General features: G+C 41.6%; 3 protein-coding genes across 3 annotated transcripts in view; all 3 read right to left on the reverse strand.

Annotated features, from left to right (window-relative positions):
- myo15b (myosin XVB) overlaps positions 1-2768 on the reverse strand; it is a 56760-nt gene extending 53992 nt beyond the window's left edge. Inside the window, exons 1-2 of the mRNA XM_084342168.1 lie at positions 2442-2768; positions 2111-2287 (exon numbers count right to left, since the gene is read on the reverse strand). Of these exons, the coding sequence (XP_084198294.1) occupies positions 2111-2287; positions 2442-2711 (447 nt within the window). The 5' untranslated portion in view covers positions 2712-2768. The remainder of the gene's footprint in view (positions 1-2110; positions 2288-2441) is intronic.
- A 43-nt stretch (positions 2769-2811) lies between these two features.
- Positions 2812-4493, reverse strand: LOC311250625 (uncharacterized protein; the record flags this gene model as incomplete). The annotated part of the gene is made up of 2 exons (XM_084342475.1): positions 2812-2912; positions 3017-4493. The coding sequence occupies 2 exons, from the start codon at positions 4491-4493 to the stop codon at positions 2812-2814; spliced, it is 1578 nt and encodes a 525-aa protein (XP_084198601.1).
- A 2820-nt stretch (positions 4494-7313) lies between these two features.
- llgl2 (LLGL scribble cell polarity complex component 2) overlaps positions 7314-25577 on the reverse strand; it is a 35390-nt gene continuing 17126 nt past the window's right edge. Inside the window, exons 4-27 of the mRNA XM_084341630.1 lie at positions 23964-24045; positions 23682-23797; positions 23202-23360; positions 22418-22580; positions 22160-22292; positions 22008-22062; positions 21656-21810; positions 18401-18612; positions 17515-17582; positions 17279-17432; positions 16503-16607; positions 15498-15593; positions 15087-15283; positions 14488-14635; positions 14215-14362; positions 14009-14125; positions 13752-13918; positions 12487-12751; positions 11867-12017; positions 11756-11784; positions 11440-11487; positions 11048-11090; positions 9363-9424; positions 7314-9244 (exon numbers count right to left, since the gene is read on the reverse strand). Of these exons, the coding sequence (XP_084197756.1) occupies positions 9385-9424; positions 11048-11090; positions 11440-11487; positions 11756-11784; positions 11867-12017; positions 12487-12751; positions 13752-13918; positions 14009-14125; positions 14215-14362; positions 14488-14635; positions 15087-15283; positions 15498-15593; positions 16503-16607; positions 17279-17432; positions 17515-17582; positions 18401-18612; positions 21656-21810; positions 22008-22062; positions 22160-22292; positions 22418-22580; positions 23202-23360; positions 23682-23797; positions 23964-24045 (2851 nt within the window). The 3' untranslated portion in view covers positions 7314-9244; positions 9363-9384. The remainder of the gene's footprint in view (positions 9245-9362; positions 9425-11047; positions 11091-11439; positions 11488-11755; positions 11785-11866; positions 12018-12486; positions 12752-13751; positions 13919-14008; positions 14126-14214; positions 14363-14487; positions 14636-15086; positions 15284-15497; positions 15594-16502; positions 16608-17278; positions 17433-17514; positions 17583-18400; positions 18613-21655; positions 21811-22007; positions 22063-22159; positions 22293-22417; positions 22581-23201; positions 23361-23681; positions 23798-23963; positions 24046-25577) is intronic.

A 25577-nucleotide genomic window follows, 5' to 3' on the forward strand; every position in this document is an offset into this window, starting at 1 on the left:
TCCCATTTGTCTCGCAAAATAATGATCCAGTCACCAAATAAAAGAAATGCTTTCAACTGCTAAGTTTTTTGAAGATGAACTTCAAGATAACTCTAGCATGTGCTGCACTACCCACTACCCATTCACATGTGTGAATCAATCCTGAGGAGATAATTCTAGGAGATAAGAATCTTGATTCTTATGTGAATCGATTTTTTTATCCTGTAAATGCTTTCAAATTCAAACTTCTGTTATCCACAGACCTTATATTTCAGGCATTCAACTTAAAACCCATTTAAAAAACCCACTGACTTTGAGACATGGAACCAGAAGTGCAAAAATGCTTACTTATTTCCAGGTTTTAGGATTGCTTAGACTATAGCACAGATAGCCAATGTTCAAGGCAGTCTTTCCCTGCTAGTAGGATGCCAAAGCATGGTGGAATGTGTAATCAGTTGATCAGTAAAATGTTAATTCTGTCTGTCCAACACTTTGGCTCAAAGCAAGTTATCTAGACAACTTTTAGCCATTTTGCTATTACAAGTTGTATGAAAAAGATGATGCTTTGAGCCTAGTGCCATCAGGTCAAACACAAACACTCTGAGCCACTTTTAGGTTTAGGTTTTTCCACTGCAGGAAGTTACTGAAATGTATCATAAGGTGTATCCATTGTCACTGATTCTGCATTTTGGATCCCCTATTGACCCCTCACTTGGAGGCCCTGGAACTATATTTGGGCACTGCCCAGGAGCTGATACTAAACACAAGCTCCAGGTACTTACAGTGGTTGCTCCCAGTCCATGAGTAGTTAAGCAGATGTATCATCACATCACAACAAGGTAGACTACAACAGACACAACCATAGTAAATCACAGTGTAACCACTGCAACTGTGTCAATCAGGAAAACTAACACTTTAAAGGGCATGCACAACCACATGACATGGACATGTTCCTGAATCAACATCCCAAATTGCGCTTGTTGACCAGCATTGTGATCAACCAATCACAGCCCTCTGACATCATCAGTGTGCTGTTCCTATGCTTCTTTCTAAATTGTTTTGTGCTTCTTCAGACATAAGCAAAGTTTTACACATTAGTACAATTGAAGAAAATCTAAAGTGAAACATAACAAAGTCCATAACTGCATGTCTTTAAGTACTTCATATTTAATCTTTAAAGTCTAGTTCCTACCTAGAGCTGTAGTTATATGAGTTAGCAAGTTAGCTTGCCAACTGGTTAGGCTATGCTTACAAGTAAGCTTGTTAATAAACAGGAATATTGTTCACTAAGAATATAGAGTAGGATGATATAAGAGCCTTACTTATACTTTCTTCAGCACAATTAATCATTAAACAGGATCCTTATGGTTTTACTTTATAACAGTTGGTATCATGAAATCATTCCCATTATTCCACCAAACTTCAACCTGAACGGAGGTCTAATCAGCCAGATAAAATGTAAAACACCTGTGTGTGTGTGTGTGTGTGTGTGTGTGTGTGTGTGTGTGTGTGTGTGTGTGTGTGCAGCGCCTGTAAACCAGAGGGACAATGGAGAACGCTTGTTAGACAAAGGAAGATGGGCAGAGGACGCCATGAAGAGGGAGGTGGAGAACAGTGGTTTGATTTCTCAGCATCTGTCAGAAGTGCCTATATGACACACAGCCAAATAGAGCAGGGAACATTTGAAAAAGATCAAACAATTTCATAAAAAATCTCATTGAGCATTCCCCTGGAGCCGCCTGCTGACAAAATTGTCAACTTTATAGATTTAGAGTTCCAAGAAATTTGCTTGCCTGGTCCCAAGAAATCAATTGAAGTGATTTTAGTATCAACTTTGCATGAAAGATATCTCCCAAGAAAATAAACTTATAATCTAGAGTTGTTATTTTTCCAATCCATTGATGTTGCAGGGCGTATATTGTTTACTTGCTACGGATTATATATACAGTCAATACATTGTCTTTTGCAGGGTAAATATAAGCTGTACATTAAATCAAGAGGTAAAAGAAGGTGAATAAAGCTAGGTTGAAATTTGCTTTGTGTTTAATATGAACGTGCTTCAGGAAAAGCTAAATTGTCAGTATAATAATAATGCCTTTTTGTAGTAATTACTAATAATTACTAGCAATACCTGTGTACTGACTAGTCGACTCTCTAGCATCTCCTGGGTGGGGTCTTCTGATTCCCAGGGGCCCCTGCCATTGTGGGCAGGAACAGACCTAGCCTGGCCCCCATCATCATAGACTGTCCACTTGGTCAGCTTCTCCACTGTCTGGTGGGGCAACAGGTTCTCAGCACGCAGCCAGTCCTGAACCACACACAGCAAAGACAAATCAAGGACCTCAAAATAATCATTGGATCACACTGATTCAACTGAAACTTCAGAGCTGGTCCCTCCAGTTGTATTTCTTTAAGACTTCATTCACGTGATTTCTATTATACCACCAAAAATACACACATACCTGAGGGTCTCCACTCATCCGTGGGTTCCCAGCCCAGTGCACCTCTGGTTGGGAGATGCTATATATACCACCCTCCCCCATCAGCTGGGCCACTTCCCTGTCTGCTTCCTCTTCATACAAGGATCGGACACCTGTCATCGCTGAGCTTGCCTCTCCATTTGGACAGGGCTGAGTCGTGGACCTTGGTAATCCAGCTGCAGCCTCTCTCACTGGGTCTGGTCTGTTGGCTCGAGTCGGTCCACCACCCATTGTTCCTCCGGATAAGGACATCTTGGTCAAGTTGATCTGAGAGGGCTCCAGTTTCCTTCTTGTAGCCTGCAGCACACTGACTCCATCTTGATTTTCAAGGGCAGCTCTCCTGTTTCTATCCTCATTGTTGGATGATCCTTCTTGTGAACCACTGGACCCTGGGCTCCTCTGTGCCACATCTCCACCTGAAGTTATCCCTCCTGGCAAGGGCTTCTTGATGGACTTCAGGAGGCTGAGATCCGGTTTGACAGGGAGCACAAGCCTGGCACCTGGTTTTGGAGGTTTGGGCTCCAATGAAATGGCTTCCCCTAGCGATCCAGTGGTACTTAATGGAGTAGAAGGTCCAGGAGCTGTCTGGGGCACCTCAACTGTCTTTGCCTTGTCCAGTTTGTTCATTCTGGGAAGGACTACAGCATATTTGGCCTCTACCTCTTTATCACCAGCTGGGACGGCTTCCTCCCCTCTCTCCCCTGCCTTTCCCTGTAGGTTGGCTTTCTCTTTGTCCTCAGAGGAGCTCTTTTTTTTCTTATTCGCCAGGTTGCTTTTACTGGCAACTGTCATGGCCATTCTATGTTTGAAGATATTGCCCTTCGATTTTCTGGGACCTTGTTTCTGTTTTATCGCCCGAAGGGAGAGCCAGCGGGAGACCCCGATTGCTTTACTCCAAGCAGAAAGCTTCTTTCTCAAGTTTAATCCCCGTGGGACATTCTTCTGAATCCAACCAGACACTCGACGGAGAGTCGTCATTCCCTTTCTGCGTGCTATCAAACGTTCCTTGGGTTTGTTGGACCCCCCATCAAGGGCCTCACACTCTGATGTTTCCTCCTCCGGCTTTACAAGCATTTTATTTGCTTTTTGTCTGAGAGATGCCATCTTGACCTTCCCCAAGAGGAAGCTCTTTGGCTGCCCTTTGACGATGCTTCCAGTGTCCTGTTTCTCCTCAGGCTCCAGAATGGCTTTAAGGTCTTTACCTTTGGCTTTGAGAAGCATCATTTTGGTTTGGCCTTTAATGGCTTTGGTCAATGTTGGTTCATCCTCCTCCTCTTCTTCCTCATCCTCAGGATCAGCTGAATCAGCTTCTACAAGAGCATCTTTCTCATGAATATTTTTTGCTTTGTTTGCTAACTTGGTCTTGCCTTTTGTTGTCTCTACCTTGTTTAGGGAAAGACCTTTTGGTGGTTGAGTCTCCTCTGTTGCAAAGCTGGGTTTCTCCTCTTTTACTGCCTTCTTTTTGTTCTTTTTTTCTTCCTTGGCTTTTTGTTTGGCTTCCTTTTCTAACCTCTGCTTCTCCGCTTTGGCCCTCCGTTTCTCAGCCTTTTCCGCCTGCTTATCTGCCTTTGTTTTTTTAAACATCTTGGTTTTTGACCCTTGTGATGGCTTTGAGGGACGTGGAGTCTGTCTGCGCCGTCTGCAGGCTTTGTCCACTGTTGGCTTATCCTCCTGGGTTATCTCTCCGTCTTCATCACTGGTGACTGCCTCAGATACTTCACTTTCCTTCTCTTTTTCCTCTTCTTCCTCACTTGATGTTACTGGTTCAATCTCAGAGTCACTTCTGGATTTGGCTTCCTCTGAAAGCTCTTTGTCTGACTCCTTATTTGCCGTCTGTTCTGTATGTCTTTGGATGTCTGAAGCCTCAGCCTCCTCCTCACTGCTCTCTTCACTCCCCTGGGTCTCAGCTGGCTCTTTGTTACTTCTCTGCTCCTCCTCCTTCTCGTCACTACTGGTTTCCTGCCCTGTCACCTCCACAGAGCTTTCTGCATCGCTTTCTGATTCCTCCTCCTCTTCCTCCTCACTCTCTGACATTTTGTCATTTCTCTTGCTTCCAGGCTTTATTCCCCCTTGTTTGGTTGGAGGTGTTTTTGGTGAAGGTTTAAGTTTGGTAGTCTTGTTTGTGCCGCCTGTAATCTTGCTATCTTTGTCATGTTGAAGTTGTGATCTCCCATTTGCAGTTGTGCTGTTTCCTGATGTCCTCCCCACGTGTTTCTGTGGTCCATTTTGTTCTGTGTCTCTCTTTTTACTTAGATTTTCTTTATTCCTTCTATTACTTTTCACTACATCAATCTTTCCATCCTCCAGAGTTGGTGAATTCTGAGTACTTTTTCGTTTTCCGTCACGTACTTTTGAAGGAGGCTGAGATACTTTGGAACCATTCTGTCTCACATTTTTCTGTGGATTTCCTTTTTGTGCTGCCTCTGCCCTCTGCCTTGTGGCATTTGTTCTACCTTGAGACTTGACCGGTGACATTGTGATCAATACTTCAGTATTGAAATTACCTAGAGAATGACAAAACCGCATGAATTGTTTTTTTTTCTGTGTAATTTGAGATAATATTAAAATGTAAATCTATGGAAAACACACTATGATAGAGAAGTTAACCTCTCAATAAAATGAACAACTATGGTCTGTAAGTTGAGTAACACATCTGTCAAACTCAGTGAAACCAGGTCCTTAGCTCAATCCGTCAGCATTTAGACCAGGTTTCACACTTGAAGTCGCTGATCCCTGTTCGGAGGCTAAAGACACCCAGGTAGGACCAAGTTTAGCCACAACTGACCTCATTTTTTTGTTTGAAAGCTGCAATAGATCTCTATCAAGACAAACCCAACAATACAATATAGTGAACCAAGGCAAAAGCACAAAAGAAGCAAAAATGTTTCTAAAGTTGCTTTAAATCTTTTCAATGCTGGATGAAAATGACTTTTTTTCCTTTTGTGGCAACAAACATCAGCTATTATCTGCAGGTTACATCTAAACTGTAGTGAAAGGCTATCTTTAGATCCATCTAAATGTAGTTGTATAGCCTGCACACCCTGGGGGTAGAGCAGTGAGAGCCCTTTCGGTATAATATAGCTTACCAGGCTTCTCAGGTGAAACCCAGGCATGGCTGGGGGGCTGCAAAATGCTCCGACTTGTCCTCAAGAGCTGGTGTCACTGATACAAACATGCACCATGCTCAAGAGGGGAGCTGATGGGAAGTTACACACCAATATCCCACCCACTGACATAATACACAAAGGCACACAGCCACATATGCAATAGACACAACGAGGAAAGGTTTGTGTGCGCTTTATTAACACACACAATGCCCCCATTGACAAAGGTGAGCCGGCGTGCACCAACACACGCACACACAGACACAAAGTGCCTTCTGAATAATACAGCTCTATCTGGCAGGTCATGCAGCTCTGCTGGCGTTCATATGGCCAGCTGGTGAATGCTTGGGAGGAAAGGTGAGAGGAGCTGCCTGGACTGATCAACAATAGGTGCTGATTGAGGAGAGAGGCAGACACACAGAGAGGAGAGAAAGGGTTCATTGCCTGGCTTTTTCCTCTGGGAGAGGGAGATTCTGTCAATGAGTGCTGGAATGCTGGCCTCATTTATAAATTATCAATATCTCAGTGCAGGCCATAAGTATTTAGACAGTATCTCCTTTATCTCAGCTGTGTTTCAGGAAATAACTTGAAACTTGAAAATGACTGAGGTGTAAAAGCTTTTATGATTTTCTTTTCCTTTTTTAAAAATATTTTTTGATTGAAAACAAATGCAAAATCTAAAATGAATATGAAGAAAGAGATTTATACATTTTTCTTTTTCATATTCCACACTACACTTCACTTTTGGAAGCTAATATTAAATATGAGTTTATGCTTAAGGAACAGTTCAACATTTTGGGAATCATGTTGTCACGTTTTGTCAGAGTGAAATGAGATCGTTGCTATGAATCTCATGTGTGTGAAGTCTGGAGTCTGCAATGAGGGCATAAGGGCTAAACTCAGCTTAGTGTACAGACAGAGGCGGGAGCAACCTGCTAGCCTGGTTCTGTCCACAGGATAAAAATATGTTTAACCAACACTTCTACAATTCCTTGTATGTTTTCACATACTTGTTTGTGTTAATATTTAAACAGGGTAAAAATCCCTACAGTCAATTAGATGTGGATGTCCTTCAAAGTAAAAACACAGATGCTGACTGAATGTATCTGAGAGCTGTTTTCTGAGATCAATATTAAATCATTGAGCTGTAACCTGAATATAAAATCGGGAAAGGAAATTCTATAACAACACATTAAGGTCAATACTAAACGCCCTGGTATTCAGGCACCATTTTCTAGTTCATTTAACATCTTCAGGTTGCATATGATAATGACTCATCTTGCAGGGTCATCCTCTAACAGAGCTGCTGCTGTTAGCTTACTAAGCCGCAGCTAGGTCCACAGAGAGCTCAGGTTGCAGCGAAGCCACCTTGGCTCAAGGCAATTAGTGGACAAAGCACCTCCTTCCATAATGGATGACCAAAACTCTTGGCTGTGCATGTATGACAACTGATCCCTCTTTTATCCACTTCACCAGAGATGCCCCAGCTGCTGCGGCTTACAAAAACCAAGATTATAGTTTGACTGTCAGAAGAAAAACCAGAAGCTGAAATGTTTTGGAATAAAATCAGACAGGCTAAAATGATGGGTTGGGAGTCTAAATGTTATGCCTTTTTTCAGATTTCATTGGAGCATAGACTCTGAAACAACATTCATACTCTGTCAACGATTTCTGTGTAGTAGAGAGGACATAAATGATGTGGAAATTGTGAGATGTCAGTGTACTGAGAAAATAAAAACAGACACATTCATTCTTGGGAAAAAAAACAATTATTGACAAGAAAAATGTAGTGTGAAGTTACAAATCAAAAAAATTAGGGTTCTTAATCAGTTCACTACAAAAATATATTCTAGGAACACTAAAATACCCAGCATTCTGAGACACAGTACCAAAATATTTCCTTGTACGATCTAAATAGCAGCCAACCCCGTTACAACAGGCCCACAGGTACAGACTGAGTCACATACATACTGTATATATTAAAAACATTTCACTACAATAGCTTACAATTACATTCCTAAATTACATTATTCTTTGCTGGCATAAAAAAATGTTTTACATAAAAATAATTAAAAACCAAACCCCATAGAAAGCCGTTCCCCCAAAAAAAGTACAGCATGGTGAGCTCCACAGTAGTGGAGAGGTACCTATGGCCGGTTATAAAATTACAGAGTGGACGGGAGGGGGCAGGGCAGTATACAGTTTGCAATGCTATTACTAATTTAGTGAATGTAGACTGAACAATAAAAAAACAAGTTAACATCAGTGTGGTACAACATGCATAAACCTTATTTTTTTCTCTTCTGGGGCATCATTGATTACAGTTTCCCTTGATGGTCTGGATAGAACAGAAGCTCATTTATGCCAAAAAGAAAATGTGAGGAATGACAAAAATACAAATATTCATGCTGATCAAGGTTTTGACTCGCTATTGTACGATTATGAAATAGTAACTTTTTGAGGTCAAAATATGGGATAGTCAGAAATTGGAAAAGAAATCCATTTGAAATGTGTAAGATTTGAGAGACCTTTTATATCCATTATAATAATCATTAAATGGTAAGTATGGTGTGGTTAATTGAACTTTATTTAAAAGTTATTTCAGCATTGAAAAAAACAATGCAATGCTTTACAAACCATTTATTAAGCAAATGTGAAGGTTTATAAACATCAGCTGCAACTTTAAAAGTAACAGTTGCTCAATAAATGGTTTAAAAAGCAATTTATTGTTTGCTCAGTGAAACAATTATTAACCTATGCTTAACCAACTATAAGTTTACCATTTTTTAAAGATATTATAAAATGCAATTGACTTAAGTAGAAACTAGAGTTAAAAGTATAAGATACTAAAGCAAAATTATGAGAAAGTCCACATTGAGTCATTTAGTAGTATTTCATAATTTTGACTCACTTTTTAGGTGTTTTTTTTTTTCAATCATTCCTAACTGTTCATTCTTCTTTTTCTTTTCCTTATCCTGGCAGAAATGGGCTTCGACGTTAAAAAATAAAATCTGAGTTTTTTCAAATAAAAGAATTAGGCACAAATCACGTAAAATTGAAGCTACAAAATATTTGTCAACATTATTCAAATCATCCCCCACATCCCTTCCAGCTGTATGTCCATGTAGGGTGATGAAGGCCAGTGAGATTGCACAGCAGAGAGCATGGTGATTGGACGAACCGTTTCCACATGAAAAGGCTGGTGGTGATGAAGGCTTTCAGAATGAAGTGGGTGTAGTTGCTACTTAAAGTCAAACAGCTTCAACAGGTGGAGTCTGCGGTAGATTTGAGATGCTGTTTTGATGCTGGCATTGAATGAGTTATGTCATTGGTCACATGTCAGGAATGTGCTTCATGTAGCTTTGGGTTAAATGGTTGTGACGGTGCTCGAATGATTCTTGTACAGCATGTGGTCTTTAGGCACAGGTGGTGTCTCTTCACCCTCCTTCACCCTCTGTCTGCACCATTAGTGAGCCTTCAAACAGCCTCATGGTGCCCTGATCACTACTGCCAGGAGCCCTTTGGTGTCTCTCTGTGAGGGGCTGTTTTGAGCAGAGAGTGGGGAGGTCAGTCACTGAGGCGAGGGGTCAGGGGTCAGTAGTGGTTGTGTCAGCCGAGCAGGAGGCGAGTGCTGCTACAGGACTGCAGTACGCTTCATTCACGTCAACATGTCAGTTCACTCTGAGGACAGACAGCAGAATGACATTGACCAATCATCACAAAGTTGATGACAAAAACTGTGTATGGCATGTCAGTTTTTAGAACCAAAGGTAAAAATGTGAATGTAGCTTAGACTCACCTCAACTGTCCCGAGAGGTCTCTCAAGCTACAGCACTCTTCACATTATTCTCCAGGAACGACCTATTGCAGATAAACAATAGCCTTCATCAACATGACTACTTAAAGCCTTAAGGTGGCTGGATTGTTTCAATGATAACCTTTTAGGTTAGTTCGGACAAAATGAAATTCTTTTGTGAACTTTGTTAAAATTCAAGTACGAATTATAACTGGAATTAATCTGACTTATTGTTATAAAAAAAAGTGCCCAATTAAGCAAACAAACATGGACGCTTCATGTCAGCCAAAGTCTGTTGTTGAAGGAAAATAACATTACATGACTATTGCTAATCATGTTTAAAATCCACTTATTAGTAGATGTTAATAGTGTTTCGTTAGCTAGGTAGTGTTCCTCTTGCTATACCTTCAGAAATGCATCAATTGATTTTTGGCCACTTAACGACAGCAGAACAAACTGTAAAGCCAACATTATCATATATTATACCATATGGAGTTGTTATGGCAATTGCCTGTTAAAAACAGCTGCCTACTACTGTTGGAAATTAGGTGAATTAGAGCAAAGTCCATGCGCCAAAAAAAACAAAACAATAAGCTAAAGCTTCATACAATTGAGGGAATGTAAACTGCAGAGCTGGTGATTATTCAAATGGGCTCACCGCTACAAGAAACACCTTTAACATGGGTAAAAAAATATTTGATCCACTGTTAAATATTGATTAGTGAGCCCTAAAAAATGCAGTTAAGGTGTTTTTCTATTTTCTTGTTCACAACAGGATTGACAGCCTCCATTTTGAGCTGTCCAATGATAATCTTTTCCTGTCACTTCCTTTCATTAGAATTCGGTCAAAACTAGAATCATATGAACTTTTTCCAGGAGCTTTCAAGCTTAGCAGACCATTTACATCTGACACTTAAGACCATCTTTAAAATGGATACAGGGGTTATGATCCCTCCATATAAAGTACAACCACCTGTTATCACATTATGCTGTGTTCCAGACAACTCATAACCATTTCTAACTCCTAATGAGAAAAAGAACAATGATGACACAGGCCATGAATAAATTCATGGCAGATCCATCCACTCCGACTTCATCCGGGAGTAACTGTCCGATAGCACAAAACAATGGCAGCTATGGAAGATATGTTTCAAAGTGTAAAAGCACCATAAAATAAAATGTATAATGGCATCTATTACCGCGTGTTGTTTTCCCTCCTTTGTTTCATTTATATATGTTAGGTGCTGCACTGCTGAGGGTTCACTCGTGTGTATACTGTACTTGCCAAAGAGACATTAGTTTGTTCCGGTCAGCCAAGTTTTTAGTTAACTTTGGGCATCGTGCACCTGGAACGCATGGAGGTCGGAAGTCGGAAATTTCAACTTGGAAAATCTGACCCCCGACTTTGACTGAAACAGCATTAAGTTCCTGATTTGTGCCATGTGATATCAAGTGAGGCATAATGTGGCTGAAAGAACCTGAAAAGGCTCATAAGGGAACCTTAAGTCATGATTTATTTGTCAAATATTCATCACTAGTATAAAATAATTTCCAAACAGGTCTTGGCGTAGTGGAGTATCTTATAAAACTGCATTTACATTAAGACATCATGAAAATTCTCCTTTCCAAAGGGACCTCCCTGACATCACTTGCATCTCAAGGTCAACCCCTCAGTGGCTGATACTTACGTCTGGTCTCCTTCTAGTGACTTCTGGATCTCCTGAAGTACTTCTGCAAGAAAACAAAACATGACTGTAACTAAAGCGGTTCTCATAACTATACTCTACACTTCATTTGAACCTGTGGCTGTGCTTGAGTCACATTAAAATACAGCTTGATGGGATCTAAAGGAAGTTATACAAATCATGCAGTGAGATGATGTTTTGTAAACACTGCAGGTTCCCAAACTGCTGATGTGGGTGTGTCTGATGACGATGGGAGAAGAAAGCTGACATACCAGTTAGGAGAGGCAGCACATGGTGCTAATACAGCTGAAGCCAAACTTTCAGGGTTTAAATATGATACCTTTGCTCCATAGTTATAATACATTCTCTCCTGTCTCTTTCTCTTAAGTACTCACTCTCGTCATTCAGCAAAGCATGCTCCATAACACGTCTAGCTGCACTTTCTGGAACACACAGGCAGCAGGCAGAGGACAAGTCAGTACGGTCAGCCACAAACAAGGTGTGTGTGTGTGTGTGTGTGTGTGTGTGTGTGTGTGTGTGTGTGTGTGTGTGTGTGTGTGTGTGTAAAAACAGACAGACAGCACAAGCACAGAGTTTAACAACATCAAGGAGAAGAGTACATCCGGAAATGTAGTGTTTCTCAGCCAATGGCTCATGCATGTTTACTTATGATGCTGGTATTCTGACTGTAGAGGTCTCTGAATATTTTACCTGCATCCTCACTGTCTTGTCTGGCATTTCTAGAGGGACAGAGAAGACAAATGAGTACTGAAAGAAACTGTGCATTTCCAGAGTGAAATTTAGAAGTTAAGAGGTACATACCTAAGAGCGGATGAAGCGCCGTCAGGCTGTGGCCTGTGTTGGTTGGAGGAGCCTGAACGAAGAGGAACTTCCACCAGACAGCGAGGCTCCACCAGGTAGCGGGCAGACAAAGAGAAGCGTTCAAACTCAGATGGAGAGATCAGGTAGAAGCCTGAAGGAAGACAACAGCACACAATGGGTCTCAGAGGTGCAATCAAGAAAAAAGATTTCGAAAGAGGGACATTAGAGGACATTAAGAGTCAAATGTCAATTCATATTATTGCCATTTTTGGAACTCTAAAGAAGCTGTAGTTCTTTTGGAGAAAGCATATTTACTTGTTATGTAGATGTGAAAGTAAAAACATAAACTTTTCCTTTTTGGAAGAACAACTCCTTTAAAATCCATTCTTATTTTTTTAAAGAAAAATTACAGCTAGCAGACAATTCAGGTCTAGTATCACTAAGTTAACAAATTCCATCAGGTCCTCAATTCTGTATTAGACTTAAGACTTGGTTTTAGGGTTTAGGTTAGAATTATGTTTAGACTGAAATAAATGCTTAGCTTAGGTCTGTAGCAGCAATGGTCAGACCTGATGTTCCTCACAAGTATAGTAAAAATGTGTGTGCAGGAATGTCCTTACCCTGGCCATGCTTTGTGAAGACACAGGAAGCGATGCCACTGACATCCTCTCTGCGGATGCAGGGGTACTGGACCTGCATCTTGACTGCCGGCAGTGACACCACGTGGAGGTCGCCCTGATTGGTCAGAACCACTAGGCCGCTCTCACCATAGTCCTCCGACCGACTGCTGCCGAACCAGGCCACACCTACCCTCCGCACTCTGGAGCCGTCTGTGGCCGTAAGCTTCAGCTTCATCTTAGCGCTGACCTTCGGCAGGGTGAACACCTGAACACACCAACATGGTCAGCTCAACAACTTCTTCAGGCAGGTGATCGCTACTTAATGCCGTTTTAAATTTTGTAGTAAAAATTGAAATTGTTGTTTTAACATCTCCTAAAGTAAGTTGCAAGTGCTTGTCACAGCTCCATCGTCACAGGACTGGAGTTGTGCACAGGATTTTAGACTAATTAAATGCTCTGTTTCTTGCTCTGCGTCAGTCTTTTGCCTTTTTTTGGTGCAGTCGACTCAACACATGCTTCCAAAACAAACAAACAAAGCATTTGAATGTTGATTTGTATGTCAATTTCCATGGCAAAGGGTAAAGCTTTGAAACATTCAGGTCAGCCCTAAATACATCTTTAATATTATCAAAATCCAAGGCCTCTACAGGTCTTGAATATTGAATTGAATATTGATCATGCTGAAAAATAAACAACTGGTGTCCTTTACTGGAAAAGCCTCTGAAACAACAGACAATGGAACAACAAAACTGAAACCCAGAACAATGTTTATATACCTGCATCTTTCAGTTAAATCCAATTGAAATGTTTCATTAAAGTCAGTTATGGTTAAGGTTGACAATACATTGTATTTGTATAGTGTTGGATTATCTAGTGTTAAGCCAATTCCTGGTTGTAAAAAAATCTGGATAAATCTGCTAAACTCAAAGGCTAACGTATCCCTTATGAAAATTTTGACACTCTTCTTGTATTATCTAAGAACAAAGCAGAGGACACTCGGCAGCTCCTCTTTTAAATGGATAACTGTCACAGGAGCCACATTATATCAGCTATTGGTAATTAATACCAGTTACACAAGAGCTTTAATTAACTTTTTGCCTGTTGTCTGGTTGATGGCTCTTTGCCTACAGGTGTATGCACTCAGCCGAAGAATGTGATGGACAAGAAACATCACTCTACAGCTAAGTATGGTGGTCTTCTCTTGAGAAATCATCTTTTCAGCCGATCAGTGTGTTCCTGAGTGTGTGTCTATGTGTGATCCTGACCTTAAACTGTTCTTCAGATATGACCAGGAGGTGGTGTGAGCCCTGCATGTCGGGTGAGCGAGCCAGGTCATGAGCAACCTCCAGGGGCTCAGGGAGAGGAGCCCCGTGACCGTCCATCACCACTATGCCAACAACAGGAGCCCGGTGCATCAACTGGATCTCCTTAGCTGGAGGAAAGGAAGAAAGACAGAATGTTACAACAAGAAGACAGAAATGATGGACACAGTCTACCCCAAACATCAAAGACTATTTCTCACCCTGCTGTGCTGTGACTGGTTCGTCTGCTCTGTGCTCTACAGGAGGAAGGCGGAGCATGTACGCAAACACACAGCCGCCATTGGTCCCTGCCCATAGGGAGGGTGAGTTATGTGAACCTACAAGAAAATGAGGAGATGTTTGAAAACCCCGGAGTATAGTAAATGTTTTTTTATGAGCTGCAATTAGTGTTGACAGTGTGACTCACTATCTGAGAGGAAGGTGTCAGCAAAGTACAGCGTCCGTACAAGACCGGTGAAGGAGTCATCTGAGGAGCGAGCCTCAATCTTCCTCTGGACAGGAGCCAGCTCCATCTCTGCCAGTTCAGCCTCCAGGCGGGCGTTTGCCTCCTGAAGCTACACAAGAGACGAGTGATAAAGGTTAAAGAAAAAAAAATGTTTTAAGGAGATGATTTCTGATCTTCTCAGTACTGCTTCTATTGAGTCCCGACGACCAGATGAGAAGAGAGCTGCAGATCTACCTTGGCGGCATTGTTGACGTGATGTTTCCTTAGCGAGACTCTGCTGCGTCTGATTCTCCTGAAGGACTGTCGGAGGGATTTCTTAATGCTCTTCACCCTGGACAGAGGACCCTCCATGGCCAGCTGGTCACTGGGGTTTAGGGTGCACCTACAGTTGTAAAAATACAGTTAACGGATACAGTAATTAATGCACTGATGTACAAAATACTGGCACCATTAATCTACAAAACAATCTAAAAAAAAAAAGTTAACTTTCAGAAAAACTGATCACTTCCAAGTCCACATGAAAAAGCTGGTGTTCTTTGCTTCTGCTTCTTTAGCAAAGTTTGTCTCACCCTGAATGTATACTATAATTTAACCTGGAACAATCTCTTAAGTCCTTGTGCATGTAAATAGATGTCTTTTTATGTGTGCTTTGATACAGCAGTCTCAGGGAAACTACAAATTAGAACCAATAAAAAGGCTTGTGACAAAGACAGTAAAAACCTGCATGGACCAAACTTGTGAGGAACTAAGCAGCAGATTTCTAGAATGTAAAAAATTGAGATTAAAGCTGTATTTGTATACTGAAAGTTTACTCTTTCCCTGCGTCTCCTTACTTGACGAGGACGTTGTTCTTCTGTTGGTAATCATACAGGCCAAAGCCGTGGCTGGTGCCAAAAGCTACCAGCTTCCACTCTGAGTGCAGGGTGAGAGCAGTGACCACAGCAGGAGGCTGGCACTGGACCAGAGCAAAAGGCTGGAAACCTGGAGGAAACAGCACCGGCTCCTCTCGCACGTCCAGCCGAGTGTGGCCCTAATCAACAAGAAAACCATCAATATACTGAGTGGATCGCTTTAACTGGCAGAGTTATACTGTTGGGTGGTATGGTACATTCAAAAATGTTGAAAGGGATGTAACAGGAAAGTAAAACACCGTTATGAGCATACTAAGATATTACAGATTTAATGGAGAGATGAGTAACACATTAGAATTGTTCCTGCAGTAACCATCCAACTCTGCTCAATACCTTCCAGCGGAACCCCTCTTGGCCCTGCAGCAAATCCACAACTTTAGCCTCCACTGTTTGCTCTGCTGCCTCATCATTCAGTTCAAGCACCAGGATCTGGAAAGACAAACACAAGACATGTTGTGTTTTCCGGTAATAAATACCAACAGACGAGACTTTCAGGTTACCACCATTTATTCAGCAGGACCCACAACATGGAACTCCCCACTAGCTTATCTGTTGAGCTGCTGCTCTCTTCCCAACTCCCTGTTTCCGTCTCAAACGTGTTCTTCAAAATAAAAGCACATGTATAAGATCTTCGATTCCACCACAAGACACAGTGGAATACAAGTGAATATGCAGAACAAAGCCTCTGTAAAAGTGACATCAAGTGGGGCTCCAACACACCTATTTTTATTATCTATTAATCTGCGGACTAGGTTCGCGATTACTCTTTTTATTGTCTGGCCTATAACACGGCTAAAAAAAAATCACAGCTCATCACAATTTCTCAGAGCCCAAAGTGACGCTTCAAATCTTTTTTTTTCAATCAACTGTCCCAACTGTCATAAATTACAAAAAACAGCAAATCCTCACCTTTAAGAAGCTGGAACCAGCTAATGTTTGACATGTTTGCTTGAAAAATGACTGAAGCGATTAATCAATTACCAAAATAGTCAATTTTCTTGCGATCAACTGATCAATTAATCCACTAACCATTGCAACTCTAATATCAAGATCAAGATGGCTGAAGAAAAGGAGAGACGCTAATTTTGTTCTCACCACTACGCCTCAACCTATCAGCTCATACTTTGACCTGAAAGAGAAGTGCACATACCAGACATTTGCAAAAACCTTGCAGAAATGTAAGTTCCCTTTTCATACTTCAGAACAAGACTTCATGCAGTGACACTGTGTCAGTGCTACAGTAGTGCGGACGAATCAATTTGAGAAACCTTTAGTAGGTTAACTATATTACCGTATAAACTACAGTCAGTGTTAACAAATGTTTAGCAGCTACCTCACCTGTCCAGCAGTGCCAGCCACAGTCAGATAACCACTGTATTTACAAAGGTGGATCTTCTGAACGCCAAGCCTCGGGTCATCACTGTAAGGGTCAAAACAGCCAACCTGGACAATGGGTACAAAGGTAATTTAGTGATGGTCCAGGTTCTTAAAGGACATTATACAATTGTTTTCACAGGCTGAGCAGTACTACTATGAAGCTTAAACAGAGATTTGTGTAAAATTGATGGATTGCCCCTTTAAAACAAACAAACACTATGTGAATCTAAAATCAATTCGCTTAAATCTTAACTTGTTTTTTCAACTGCAGATTACAAAACTTTAGTTTTGTTTGAGGTTGCCACAACAAAGGTTTGGCTCATTAATACAGTTTCCAAGTTCAACCACAAACACACTTTAGACAATTAGAAGATGATCAAATCAGCATAACAGTACACCTTGTTTATCAGTAAAAATATTATTCACATTACAACACTCTGGACTTGACTCAACGGGGACCAGAAAGTAACTCAGGCTTGGCCCACTTGCTGCAAACTAGGTTTCAGTACATATATAAATGTACTGGCATAACCAGTAATAAGTCAGACCCAATGTATTTCCAGGGAAATTGCTCCTCAACATGAACACATTTTGATAGCATCTTTTGTTGTAACAGTTGTATAATTGCAATATTACACTTGAGCAAGCACATCGGCCCTGACTGCATCACTGTCATGACGATAAAGCTTACGCTTTCGTCTTGTCTAATAATGCTTAATTGTATTACAGACACACACCTTTCTGAATGGCGGCCACTCTCCTTCAGTGCCTTGGTTCATGTTATCATTGGGGTCAGCATCTGTGTGGAACACTCCAGCTGTGCTCAACTTATACATGGGATACAGACAGACTCCTGATGCATCCCAGAAACGCACTGTCCCGTCCTCATGCCTGCACACACATATTAACAGAATATTGTTAATCTGCTACAGAAATGTTCCAATACAGATTTCCAAAGTTGAGATGAACTGACCCTGTGAGCAGCAGGTCTCTCTGTGGAGGGTCTGGGGCCAGGTTCTGGCCTCCTGTGATTGGCCATGGCTGTATGAAGAGAGGGGAAATTAAAGTTTAACAATAATAACAACTTAATGCCATCTGTTCAACCAGAAATGAAGGAATGTGTCCATATTCAGGATGCAGCATACCATATGATGAGCAGCTTTAGAGTTCAAGGGGATTCTTTCAAGTCACATACAGGTTTGTATTTGGCTACTTTTGTCTCTCAGTAGAGGTACTGGTTTATTGTAGTGGGCTCGCCTGATTTGTATTATACTTCAGACTGAAGTACACTCACATGGGTTTTAACTTACTTGTTGAGGTTAATGTAGCCTTAAACATAGTTGGACAATCAATTTATTTGTCTATTTATTAACATGCATAGTTGTGGTCAAGAGGTACAGAACATAGTGTCAAAGTTTGAAACTTACATTTTGAGGAGACAAGACATTTAATCAACAGTTGATGATGTACTCACATTTCTAGCTTCATTAACTTATGACTGAAAAAATACAATACTGCAAAATACATCCATGTGCTGTCAATTAGCATCTTCCTTCAACAGTGTCATTTCACATCTTATTGAAAGCCAATTTGCAAACCAAAACACGATGCTTCTCTCAGACTGTACATTATGTGACATCTAAATCAATTTCAAGCACTCAATTAAGGTTTGAAATGGCTGTTTTCTTTACTGAATTGAATTGCATGTATTCCTGAATTCCTTGTTATGTGACAAAAGCAGTGAAAAATGATCATGACAATAAACACAAAGGGAAGGCAGGAAATGAGCGAACACAACAAATTCACGGGAATCAAAGGTCTACATTGAAGCCTTCTTGAAACAAGACCTTATGGTGTACCTTTTTAGAGTAGTGTGTCTTCTGCAAGTCTCCAGCAGCAGTGACCCTCTCCCACAGCTTGAGGGGGATAGCGGAGACGTGGTGGGAGCAGGTGATGGCTGAGCTGTGGAGGGGAACCAGGTATGGAGTCTGAATGACTGGCCAGCCCTCTGTCTGCAGGTCAATCACTACCAGCTCCTCCTCTACCAGGACCACCAGTGCACTGGGATCTCCTGCAGAGGGACAGGACAGAGAAATAACAGTAATTGGAGATATACTATACATACTGATCTAGGATAGGTTATTCTCACTTGTATAGTACTTATTTAAAACCCCAGAACATTCTCCTGGCATAGCACTATAAAGTATTATATGTCAGGGTTTCCCGCAGTGCTTTCCTGTTAAGGCGGCCGCCTTAACAACACTCTCATGTTTTCTCCCTTTCATTCCAAATCGTGTCCGACACTAGTCTCCCTTCTCTGCAGAAAGAACGTATTAAAATAATAATAAAAAAAATATAATAAACTTTTTAAAATGCGTCCGAATGCCTCTGAATCGCAAAAAATTCACACTAAAACAGACCCAATTTGAACTAATTATCTAAATCACTTCTTTGAAAGCAAAACCTAAAGAACACACCCAAAATGACTGATCTCATGATGTGTGTGTATCAGAGACTGCATGTCTTCAGGCCCTCCGTAGGACAACACTGGGAGTTCTCAATGAGCATATAGATACATACATATACATATATACAGTACTGTGCTAAAGTTTTAGGCAGGTGTGATAAATGCTGTAAACTAAGAATGCTTTCAAAAATGTAAGTGTTAATAGTTTATTTTCATCAATTCACAAAATGCAGTGAATGAACAGAAGAGAAATCTAAATCAAATCAATATTTGGTGTGGCCACCCTTTGCCTTCAAAACAGCATCAATTCTTCTAGGTACACTTGAACACAGTTTTTCAAGGAACTCGGCTGGTAGGTTGTTCCAAACTGATGGTATTGCATGATGGATGTATTTTTATTTTATCTGCCTGTATTTCTCAGCATTGAGGACACCGTTAATCCTGACCAAATCTTCAACTCCATTTGCAGAAATGCAGCCTCAAACTTGCAGGGATCCTCCACTATGCTTCACTGTTGCCTGCAGACACTCATTATTGTACCACTCTCCAGCCCTTCGGCGAACAAACTGCCTTCTGCTACATCCAAATATTTCAAATTTTGACTCATCAGACCAGAGCACCTGCTGCCATTTTTCTGCACCCCAGTTCCTATGTTTACGTGCATAGTTGAGTCGCTTGGCCTTGTTCCCATGTCGGAGGTATGGCTTTTTGGCTGCAACGCTTCCATGAAGACCACTTCTGGCCAGACTTCTCCGGACAGTGAACCTGGGTCCCACTGGTTTCTGCCAGTTCTGAGCTGATGGCACTGCTGGACATCTTCTAAGTTCAAAGGGAAATAAGCTTGATGTGTTTTTCATCTGCTGCACTAAGTTTCCTTGGCCGACCACTGCGTCTACGATCCTCCACGATCCTGTTTCTTTGTGCTTCTTCAAAAGAGCTTGAACAGCACATCTTGAAACCCCAGTCTGCTTTGAAATCTTTGTCTGGGAGAGACCTTGCTGATGCAGTATAACTACCTTGTGTCTTGTTGCTGTGCTCAGTCTTGCCATGGTGTATGACCTGACCTTCCACATCCTCACCTTGGTATTCCTCACCCAGTTTTTTATTTTTCATTTTCAAATTCTTTGTTGTTATTTAATCACTCACATTACACACACATAGTGTATAGAGGAGAATGAGTGAAAGGGCTGCCGCATGCAACGGTTGCCCAACAAGCAGTGCTGGGAGTCTGTGCCTTGCTCAAGGGCACCTCGGCAATGCCCAGGATGTGAACCAGTATTCTCCATTACTAGTCCACATCATCCTTTTTTTTTTTTTTTTTTGGTCCGAGGGGGGACTTGAACCAGCCACCTTTGAGTCCCCAAGCCAAGTCCCCAAGTGGTATAATTGGTTGATCATACACCTGACTAGAATCCTACAAAAAGTGTACCTTTAAGAATTGATGCTGGTTTGAAGGCAAAGGGTAGTAACACTGAATATTGATTTGATTTAGATTTTTCTTTTGTTCGCTCACTTTGCATTTTGTAAATTGATAAAAATAAACAATAATTATTCATATTCTTGAAAGCATTTGTAGTTTACGGCATTTTTTCACACCTGCCTTAAACTTTTACACAGTACTGCACACACACGGGCTCCAAGGAAAAAAGGTTGGGAACCAGTGTCTTAAACTATTGATGTGCTTTTCCCGATCCTTGCAGTACTATCGAAAAATCACTGCTAACAAAGTAGCTCTGCTAATTCAGTTACAAACATGTTTTATTTCCCATCACTTCTCCACAAATCTAAGCAAGCTACAATGCCAACAGTAGTAGTAGTATAGTTTTCATTACTTAGTGCTAAAGAAGTTTGATAGTTGGTCCAATGCAAAGGTATTCAAATTTGCATTTATATGCAGGAGGTCAGTATACAGATTTTTTGAATAGATGAATAAAGGGATCTTGAAACCTTGTTGTGTGTACATACAGACGAAGGCTTCATTTCCAACTGGTAATAACATGTGACCGGTATCTAGACACGTTATCCGGAGTATAGCATCCAATCCAGAGGCATTTGCAGTTAAACCTGGTGTACATAATTGTACATTCTACTGCACTGAGATCAGATCACAAAAAGTATTTTAGTTAGGTGGCGCTGCAGATATGTAAACAAACTTTTTGGACGTCACAGAAAGCAATGCCATTGACAGGCATCATTCATTTTTCAATAACTTTTTGCAATCGAAGACATGCTGCTACTTTTAGTTTTCTTCTGGTCACTTTAAGAGGTGAAAGGATTTTTTCCCAAGAATGTGGCCATGCTGTATGGCCTGCATTTACATCTAAACTCAATGCAAGATCACCTCCAAATGTTGTCAGACGATCTGATCACCAACCATTCCAATCGTGTATTAATACGCATTTTTCCATATCCAGATAAGGTTTCAGGCTACAGATAACATGTTAATACCAGCTGTAAATGGGGTCAAGAAGTCATCTTTCACCAGGGGAAAACTAGCTGGAGAAACAAGACTTGATTACACAATGTCAAATGAATACCAAATTGAGGGAAACCGAGATTATGTTGGAGTTGTTGGATTTGTTGGAGATGGATATAGACTACAGGCCTTGTGTCATATGCCAATTGTTTGTGTTAGTGCGTTCCCTGCCTGTGTGCTGTGGTCCGTCTCTGATGACGAAGAAGTCGATGATCCTGGAGGTGAAGTCCAGAGCTATGTGTGTTTTACTGTGGATCACTGTGATACAGTGCCTGTCCCCATAGCTGGCCCTGGGCATACCACCACTGAACAGCAGGAACGGAGGTCTACACACACACAAACACACAGGTTCAAGTTCAGTTCAGTTTACCCAGAGATTAATGAGTAACAATGGCTCATGTGACACATCTGAGAAATAAAGTTTAACATAAAACATGGGAGGACATTGGAACCACTTTCAGCAAGGGAGGACATCTAACACATGTCACAAATTAATCTCACTGGTGATCAAAAGTGGACTCACCCTTCTTCTGTTGGTAGCTGAACTATTTTAGAGATGGCCTTGCAGGGGAAATGTCCTGCAGCGAAATAAAGAGAATCAGCCTCAAGAAAAACAAATTTCATGCCTGACAATAAAGACCAATGTGCAGGTGGAGTACACCTCCATTTCCTCACCGTAAGGAATGTCTGATTTCTCCTCCTCCTCGTTTTCATCCTCTCCGCCCACCATCCATCGACAGTAACTTCCATCACTGTGTGAACTGAGAATGTAGCCTCCATCCTCTGTCCACCACACACTCTCCAGTTGCTATGGTTACACGGTGTTACAAGGAAAATACACAAGGCAAATATCAAGAGTTAGCATATTGGTTATAACCAGTTTATCAAGGACTGGCTTGTATTTTGCCTTGCACTGAGATGCAGAAAAGTTACCTGTGTGGCAGGGATGTGTTGGAGGGCACACTGCTTCTCCAAATCCCAGATAACCATGAGACCTCGTCCGTAGCCAATAACAATCTGGTTTGGGTTTACTGGGTTCTCCTGTAAGGCCTCTACGTGTTCCAGATTCCTGCGGCCGATGTAGTCGTCTGGTACACTGAGGAGACAGGAAAAATACGATCAGTAGTGACTGAGAGGCAGTGTGCACAGTGCTGATTTGTTGATGACACAGTGATGTATTTTGTGTGTGAAAGCGCTTTAGTCTCAACAATCAAAACACGTTTATATTGTTTATGGTCAGTCCATTTGAAATACAAAGAACTGAGTATTTCCAAAGGGAAAAAACATACACTAGAGAACCTTCATACAAAAAGCAAAAGGTACATGTTTGACCCCCAAAGTCCAGTTTGTTTGGCTAGTGTGAGCGCTCCGTACAGTGCTAAAGCATGGTACACTTTCTTGGCCCTGGCACGGTTGGAAGAGGTGTGCTTTGGCACGGTATGGTTACTCATGCATGAGCACAAGCACAGGTGCGCAATGTAGACATGAAATATAACTAGCGTATTACACTTGAAACTCACCACCTGCTAAAAATAAACAACAAACCTCGAGAAACATGAACTATTCTATAAATATAAACTACAAAATGAGGATTGTGTCCCCTTCAGGTCAATGTTTAGTAGAGTGTCTTTGGCAGCATGTACAGCCTTTCTACTCTGCACCTCTGACTTAAGGTTACAAACAATGTGCAGTGTGTTGGTGTGTGGTAGCTGCCGACCTGCTGGCGACTTGATCGAGACTGATGTTTCTCTCTTCCAGCTCTCTGAAGCCTGGGACTTCAACGATGAAGACATGTCCTCCTTCTGTCCCCAACAGCAGCAACTCCCCTGAGGAGTGAGCCAGCACTGCTGTCACTCTGGTCACACTTGGAAGGGCACTGAGGTGGAGAAGAACAGACAGGTGAGATCACAGGAACTGAATTAATTCCCCAAAACCGCCAACAGAACTTTATACTCATACAGTATACAAGCAACAGCTTTGTTTTTTGCAGTAACCATGTTGTTCAGGCAGGAGGCTTTGGTTGGAATAAAGTACCTTGAGATAAGGGACCTTTGGAGGAAGAAACTACAACTACAATCGATACCTTTTTGTTGAAATATAAAATAAAAAATTCAAATTCCTTGGTTCTGAAATGGTTCCTTCCTGGAAACAGGTCAAGAAAGGGGGAAATGTGTACAAGTGTGTCTATGTGTTTTACCCAGGAGGTCCAGTGAGAGTAAAGCGTCCTATTTCCAGAAGTTCAGAGAGTCCCTTATGGGCTCTTAAAGTCCACATGTGTAGACTGTTGTCATCCAGCAGAGTCACCAGTTCAACCTAAACATAAGCGACAATCTCTCAATACTGTCCAAAAGGCTATTTAACAGTCACAAAAGGCATTTCCTAATGACTAGCAGAGAATTCAATTCCACACAAAAGAACAAGTCAGGCTACTTTAAAAAGCAGAAATGTTGGGAGTATGTTGTGTATGTACCGACTGTACCTGGTGGGGGAGGAAGTGCACCTGTGTGACGGCAGCATTCTCATCATGTAGACCCATGAACTCCACACCTGGAGCTCCATACCTGAGCTCTGGTCAAGGACAGACTGGATTTGTATAGACATGGTCCTATTAGACATTCTCGCAACAGGTTTTAATAAAGACACCAGAGTCCTGTATCACAATGCAAATTCAATTTTGCTGCTGAGCCCAACATTAGTGATCCTGCATCTCACAACTGCCTATTAGCTGGCCCAGTTAATTCTGGGTTTTGGTCTCAAGCCATGAGCTGGCTCACATTAAAGAGGCAGAGTTCTTGATTACAAGCAATCACATACATCATTACCATCAGAACCATTATGTAATATAACATGACATGGTGGCACTTGGGGCACTTGGGAAATTTGGTTATTGTCACAGGACAGAAAGTTTTTTGTAGAGAGGTGAAATTCGGTGTTAAACTAAATCTTATCTATTGCACAATTGGTAGACAGATGAGTAGAAATAAAAACATGCGACAAAACATCCTACATAATGTGAGCATAGAGTTTTAAAGAGACAATATTTCTGTCATTAACCTTCATTAAGCAACTTATTAAAGGTATAGTTGGTAATCCTGTTCAGAAACACCTTTTGTTATACTGGGTGAAATGGTCTTCCCACCCTGAGAGTTGTCCATACATAATGTGTTCAGAAAAAGGAACGAAATAAATCATACCTCTGTGGCAGCTGCAGGCCTGTAAAAACTCTGACCAATCCCTCCCTCTCGGTCCGAGTTGAAGGAACCAATCAGATGCCTTCATGTCTCGTCCTGCCTGCACCCCCCTCTGTCCCCCCCTCCTCCCTGCGCGCACTCATCACGTGTCACCGTTGCCGGATATATTAAGCACACTCCATATGGAGTTAGCAGGAGATACACACTCCAGGTCAGAAGGTGGCAGTAATGCACACCTAACAGTTGTTTGCCAACAGCCATAAAACAACAGAAGAAGAAGAGTTAGGGGGAGAAGGGGATGGAGCTTAGACGAGGTGCCACTTTCAAATCTTGCTAGCTCTCCAACATTACCAACTATACCTTTAAGTTAAAGTTAAGTGCAAAGTGAGGCATTTATAATTCAGTGAGCTAAAAACTGTGGACTGTTTATGATTAAACGTGAAAGTGGATGTACTTTTTTGTATACATCTACATTTAGGGCAAGTACATTTGTCACACGAAAGAAACCACAACATATCACCGTTGATAAAGTAAGAATTAAAAAATAAAAACAATTTTCAAGCCCTCGTCTGAGCATAGTAGCTGCTAGATGGCAAGTGACTTTGGTGGGGAGTTCGTTCCACCACTGGGGTGCCAGGGCACAGAAGAGTCGTGACTTCGCTGAGCGACCTTTGTTTGCTCTCAGCGATGGCGGTACCAGCCGGCCAGCTGATTTAGTGGAGCGAAGTGCTCGCGCTGGGGCATGTGGTCTGACCAGTGTTTGGGGATAGATGGGTGCAGTTCCGTTGACGGTCTTGAAGGCTAGCACCATAGTCTTGAATCTGATGCGGGCCGCAATAGGAAGCCAGTGGAGGTCACGGAGGAGGGGGGTCAGCGTTCTGGATAAGCTGCAACGGTTTAGT

The sequence above is a fragment of the Pagrus pagrus genome (assembly GCF_965226575.1).
Source record: "Pagrus pagrus genome assembly, chromosome: 21".
Lineage (NCBI taxonomy): Eukaryota > Metazoa > Chordata > Actinopteri > Spariformes > Sparidae > Pagrus > Pagrus pagrus.